A 6,845-nucleotide genomic window follows, 5' to 3' on the forward strand; every position below is an offset into this window, starting at 1 on the left:
CAGAAGCAAAAAGTGATGTCCCTACATTTTATAGTGTTGGAGCCCCGCAGAAACGATCTGAAGTTGATCGTGTGTGAAACAGTCTCCAAAATCTAGCTTGTGTGTGATGTCACCATAAAACAAAGCACCCACAGTCAAAACCTAACCAATATTTTATTAGTAAATTTTATCCAGTTGAAAATCTGTGCAACGGCAATTATGAGACTTCACACATTAGTAATAAATACACATATTGTATCAACAAAAAAACACGGGTAATTCAGATTTTATATGCCAAACTGTAAACTACATAGCAAGGCACGTCCAAAGCACACATGTAGTTAATCAAAAAACCCACTGGTGACCTAACAACATTAGTATTCTCTTCAAACTTCAGTAAAGCATTTAAGATTCCAAAAGAGTATTTTACACTGGTCTCAAACTTTACTCAGGTGTTGAGTTTAGAGTATGCAAATTTGGAATGGTATCAGGTGATTTTTTCTATGGTATAGGATTACCGATTTCTATCCTAGAGCAGGATTATGAACAAAGGTGCACAATGAGACATTTTTTGTCTGCTTAATGTCAGAGCGCTAATAGGGAGAATTAGTTAATTAGCAATTGCTCATGGACCTCTGTGGCATGCGAGTTTATCCTTAATTGGCTGAATTTTCAAAAGCCAAGGGTTTGAGTCACCATTGCGTTACTGCAGTTTCAAGTTGGTGTAACTCTACAGAAACTAAACGGATGGAGTTATGCTGCTATAAAGGGGAGTGATGCAATGAGGACTCAAACCCCAAATTTTTATATCTGAACCCACAATTTTGCCCATGGAAAAGCTTGCAATTTGAGCACAAACAGCAATTGCTTTGCATTCACCAATCATATGGCTGGGCACCAAATGCAAACAAGTGTTGTCATAAATATACAGACCAAAGTACTAAGTACCAAATATACAGATCCAAATTACTATGGAATTTAAAAAAACACAACTATTAAAACAACCAGCTAAAAAGATCAAAAGCCCCATGGATGAACCTTATTTTATGTTAATCAATTTAAATTATTCATGAAAGGCTGAGAGAATGGGGGAACTCTCCTATTTGGTTTTAATTTATCATTATATTTTCTTCATGTTTAGACAGACCTTTGCCTCCCCAATCTATTTAATTTAATTACCCAGTCAATTTGTAATTGCCCATGACATCTTCCATTCTGTTAAATACGGTCTTGAAGAGATTTAAGCTCATACCTAGTTCTTTGAAATGTAACTCATATTCCTATACTATACTGAGTAACAGGGCTTATGACAATGCTACCGGCAGATACTGAAATCAGTTCTTTTTCTCATGGCTCCAATAAAAGTACCCATTTTTTCTCCCTCCATTGAGCGTTTCTTTCCCCAGAGATATCATCTGTGCAGGATCCTAATTCCAGGGTCCTTATTTTGCTGCCTTGCCCCTAGTTTGTTGCCTTGCCCCCATCCAGAGGGTGTGATAGCTATAGGCATCCATGTAGGGCAGCAGCTGCCTAGACGCAGCAGATTTCTGGAAGAAGCAGTGCCACAGATCAGTCTAGGCGATGTGAATTGCAGAACACTCCAATCTGTACTGCTTTAACTGCCCCATGTAGACCTTGCTGGTGTAAACTAAAAAGTATTTAGTGCATACTGATATAGTCCTGTACATCAATGCAAACTAGGTGCTTTTAATTCGCACCAGCAGGGTCTACACGGGGCAGTTGGAGTACTCTGCAATTTACACCCCGGTAGACTGGTCTGCGGCACCACTTCTCTGAGAAACCTGCAGATCCTAAGCAGCAGTTGCCTAGTTTGCCTATAGCTACAGTGGCTCTTAGGGGTGAGTATGGGGCAGCCCCAGTGTAGATCCTGCTGGTGCAAGTGGGTGATGGAGGCTTGCATCTCAGGCTGACGAAAGGTGGGAGTTGACATCTCATGCTAAATGAGAGCTTAAAGGCAGGGTGGGGATAAGCCATGAAGAGCCTTCAAAGTGAAGACAAATAGCTTATGTTTGATTGCAATGGAGGAGGAGGAGCCAGTAAAGAGAAACAAAGGAAGGGGTGACATGGTCAAAGCACTGAGCTAGGAAAATGATCTTTGCAGCAGCATTTTGAATGGATACAGGCAGGGCAAACTTGCATTTGTCAAGGTCAAGGGAAAAGGATGTTGTAGTAATCAAGATACCAGATGAGGAGAGCCTGGACTAGAGTTTTAGCTGTATGGGTGGATAAAAGGGTCAGATCTTAGAGGTTATGCAGAAAGAATTGGTTAGGCTCAGACTCAGCCTGAATGATGTGAGGATCTATAGAGAGGGCTGAGACAAAGATGATACCCAAGTTATGGACTTAAGTGACAGGGGGGATGGTGGTGTTGTTCACTAGTGACTGAGAATGAAGGAGGGAGGAATTGCAGAGGAGAGAAGATTAGGAGTTCTGCTTTTACCATGTTGACTCTGTGAGCAGTCAGCATAGTAAAATAGGTCAAAAAAAAAAAAGATAAAAATAGCAACAAGGTGTAAAATATTTCTGATTGTTTTTCCACACCAACCTCAGTGACTTTAAACAAAGCCATGATATGTTTGATATTCTGTCTATGACTGATTATACTGAAGTCAACATATACCTGGCTGACTCGAAGCAGATTTTTACCATGGAATCATTTCCATGAGAATTCATCTCACAATACTATTACTTCACTTTTATTACTTTTATACAGATTTGACCACTTTACCTGATGCACAAACTGAACTGAGTTCTTCTTTGTGAAACTTTTTATTCTGAAGAGATCATTGACATTTATTCATTTTCAAGTTTACATTTAATAGGTGCAGTAGACAAGGTTTTTTAAAAACAATTTGTAAATACTATTAGTATATATGTAGACCCCATCAGAATTAAAGGATAAATGCTGCACGCATTACTTAATGCTTATGCCTCAGCCAATTACAACCAGATTCCTTTATTTTGGATTAGCAAGCATGTTGTATATTCCTGGTATTAAAAAAAAAAAAATCTCCACAGTCAAACTGCTAAGATTATAAAATAATAAGTGTTGCTAATAAATAAAATATTCTTAGTAAAATATAAACAGAAATATATCCACAAGAACGTGAAGTTAATTTTAAAACTGTCCACTAGAAGGCAGAATCTCCTAGCTTTCTATTCTGCAATCTGAACCAATGACAGTTTTACTGAATATTTAAATAACCATTTGATGGTAGAAATAAGCAACCTAAATTGTGCCTTCAAACAGTTGTAGATTATTAGTTCCGGGCACTCGTCAAAGTAGTATTTTGCATTTTTATTTAAAAAAAATATTTATAGCTTTATAAATGTGAAACTGAAACTGAATTCAAAGTGTTAGGTCAGTAAGGAGGTTTGGTGGACCAAATACTGAGCATGCTTCTATGGCAGCGGTTCCCAAACTGTGGGTTGTGACTCAAAATGGGGTCACACTATCAGCAGATGGGGTCGCAGCGATCCCTTCTGTGTGGAGGACACCATTTTGCTCCACAACATGACTTCATATGTACAATGCACACGAGGTCACGACGCATAGAGGATACCATTTTGCATTACAAACTGGCATTCTCTGCACAGCATGACCTCGCTTGCACCATATGTACAAGGTCACACTGGGCAGAGGACATCCTCCCTGCGGTGTAAGCTCACATGTAGGGTACATGCAAGGCCACACACACTGTGCGGAGGATGATATTTTGCTCTTCAAAATGGCATTTGCCATGCTGTCTTGGGTCCTGGCAGGAAAGACTTCATTCAAATGGAGTCATGCTGGCAGAAAGTTTGGGAACCCCTGTTCAATGGCCCTGATAGGATCTAAAGCTGTAGAAATACTTTCCCAATGTGCTGATAGCCAGACCAGCAGTAAACCCATTCCAGGGCAACTCCCAGCTACCACCAATAAAGCCCTCAAGGGAGTGAGAGTGGGGAGAGAAGATCTTGGAATGAAAGAGTGGGGATCTTCAGAGCCATATCTAGAATGGCCCAGGGTAAATCAGATGGATGCATGGATCAGATCTAGCTTAGTAAGGCTTTTGAGACAGTATAACATAACATAAGCAAATTAGGGAAAAGTGGTCGGATTAAATTACTTTAAAGTGTGTGCATAACTGGTTGAAAGATGATACTCAAAGAGTAGTTATCAATAGTTCACTGTCCTGGGTCTTATATGATTCAATATTTGCATTAATGACTTGGACAAAGGAGTGGAAAGTATGTTTATAAAATTTGTGGATGACACCAAGTGGGGAGGGGTTGCAAACACTTTGGCGGACAGGATTAGAATTCAAATAACCCTGACAAACTGGAGAATTAGTCTGAATTCAACAAGATAAAATTCAATAAAGACAAGTGCAAAATACTATATTTAGCAATGAAAAATCAAATGCACAACTAGAAAATAACTGGGAATAACTGATTACGTGGTAGTACTGTTGAAAAAGATCTCGGGGTTATAGTGGATCACAAACTGAAAATGGGCTAACAATGTGATGTGGTGGCAAAAAAGGCTAATATTCTGGGGAGTATTAACAGGAGTATCATATATAAGACATGGGAGGTAAACTGTCCCATTCTACTCGGCACTGGAGAGACCTCAGCTGGAGTACTGTGTCTGGTTTAAGAAAGATGCGGTCAAATAGACAATCCAAAGGAGAGCAACAAAAATAATGAAAGATTTAGAAAATCAGTTAAAAATTCTGGACATGTTTAGTCTTGAGAAAAAAAAGACTGAGTGGGGACAGATGATATAAAGAAGATGATGATCAACTATTCTCAAAGTCCACTGAAGGTAGGAAAAGAAGCAATCTGCAGCAAGGGAGATACAAGAAAAAACTTAACTATAAGGATAGTTAAGCTCTGGAATATGCTTTCAAGAAAGGTTGTGGAATCTCCATCATTGGAGGTTTTTTAAGAACAGGTTGGAGAAATATCTGTCAGGGATGGTCTAGGTTTACTTGGTCCTGCCTCATTGCAGGAAGCTGGAGTAGAAGACCTCTAGCGGTACCTTCCAGCCCTACATTTCTATGATTCTATAATTCCACACCAATGTCTGCACTTCAGCTAAAACTTCTGTGGTGAGTCTTACTGAAGCAATTTGAGAGTATAGAGAAATATGGGCATATCATCCAATAAAAGATGTAGGGCATCTGTGCACCATCTATATCTGCATGGCCCAGAATTGGCAAAGGAGCCAGGGACAATGTGACCAGCGAGAGAGCACTGGATGCCGGTAGTTGGGTTACAGCAGCTGGAGAGGATGCAACTCCTGAGGTACTGTGCCACAGAGGAATGACTAGTGGTGCTGGCTTGACCTCCTCTGCACTGGGAACCAGGGGACAGCGAGGGCTTGTGGATGCCAAGGACTCACTTCAGCTGAAAGGGAGCGTTGTTGGCTTCCCAGCAAGAGACACCAGCCCTTCATATCAAGCTCCAACTCTACCATCCAGATAGGGCCTGTGCAGAGACTGTGGGTTGCTCTCTCAGAGCAACTTAGTTTGTGGGTGTTTGTTGCTGATGGATTAGTTAATTACTCCCTTATTTGGCATTCTCGATTTCTTTGCCTGTTCCCTTCCCTTTACTCCTAAAAAAGGCAGGGAAAAATTAAAAGAAAGTGTTGTTAATCTTTATTTGCTGGTCCTGGATTCCCGGTTATAAAAATGTAATATCCTAGAGGCTGGAGTAACTGTTCCTAGTTTATACTCCCAGCCTCTAAGTGGAGGGGCTACACAAGAATCCAGGGCCTGCTGGTCCTAAGGGGATGGGGGGAAAGAGTGGGTGTCACTGAGGCCCTGTCTAAACAGGAAAGAATAATGGATTCAACCACGCTTGGAAATCAGGGATGCCCCAGAACAGGGGGGTACATTGTCAAGTACAATTTTTATCCAAGGTTTCTTTTCTACAAATTTTAAGTGCATCTAAATTACACAAAATCTATCTAACAACCTGTTGGGGTTAAACAAACAAAAGCCTACTTTGGGCTACAACCCACCCTTCTAGTAACTGGCTGTTGAGCTCTGCCTCCTCCATAGGCAGTGTCAGCTAGGTGTTTTTACAGAATTTCCTGGTGTTCTAGGAATGCCTGAATGGGTCTTCAGTTCCCAGCCCTGCCTCCTTGTCTTGAAAAGCTGAGAGAGATCTCAGCAGGGAGTTAACTTCTTGCTAGCTGGAAATCAAGTTGGGCTTGTAGAACCTTCTTTAAAATATATTCACGTAAATAATTAGGTCCAAAAATGTAAGATGTACTTTCAGTACCAAAGTGTGTTACCTTTATCGCCGAGGTCTCTAAAAAAGGTTGGTCCTGGCTTAGCCTTTGTAACATTTACCGATGCAGCCTCTACCTCCTTTAAACACACAAATAAAAAAAAAAAAATCAGTTGTGAAATAGAGTTTTAGTAACAGAAGGAATGAGAGTTCCTTTTGAGAACAGAACATTTTGCTTACCTTTTTTGTCAGTTTCTTGGCCAATGCTGTACCTGTAATAATAATAAAAAAAATCATCATTCAGTAACAAACTCTGACTTGAAACTTTGATCTGTAGCATTTCTTCAGATTTTTATGAGAAAATGGTAAGTAATATGAAACAGAATATTTTGTAGCCGGCAGTTTGTTTCTAATTCCCTCAATGATCAGGCAAGGACAATGTTCAAAAATAGTATGAATAACCTGTTCAAATGTTCTTGCAACCCAGATGAAACCACAAACTGCTTCAGGTATTTATTACTTGCTCAGCAGTGTGCTTTTGCGTACACTGTGCTATATATCCTGAAACTATTCAGACACATATACACACATAATATATGTTGAAACAGAGTCAAGCACTCAAAAGT

The 6,845-nt window shown here is 40.0% G+C and overlaps 1 protein-coding gene across 1 annotated transcript in view; it reads right to left on the minus strand.

Annotated features, from left to right (window-relative positions):
- The window catches only part of LOC113406796 (calcium uptake protein 2, mitochondrial-like), a 254,715-nt gene that overhangs the window by 52,261 nt on the left and 195,609 nt on the right, over positions 1–6,845 (minus strand). The window contains exons 3-4 of the mRNA XM_026653524.1: positions 6,460–6,491; positions 6,284–6,359 (exon numbers count right to left, since the gene is read on the minus strand). Of these exons, the coding sequence (XP_026509309.1) occupies positions 6,284–6,359; positions 6,460–6,491 (108 nt within the window). The remainder of the gene's footprint in view (positions 1–6,283; positions 6,360–6,459; positions 6,492–6,845) is intronic.

This window comes from Terrapene carolina, unplaced genomic scaffold (assembly GCF_002925995.2).
Source record: "Terrapene carolina triunguis isolate 2854851 unplaced genomic scaffold, T_m_triunguis-2.0 Scaffold139, whole genome shotgun sequence".
NCBI classification, from domain to species: Eukaryota; Metazoa; Chordata; order Testudines; family Emydidae; genus Terrapene; species Terrapene triunguis.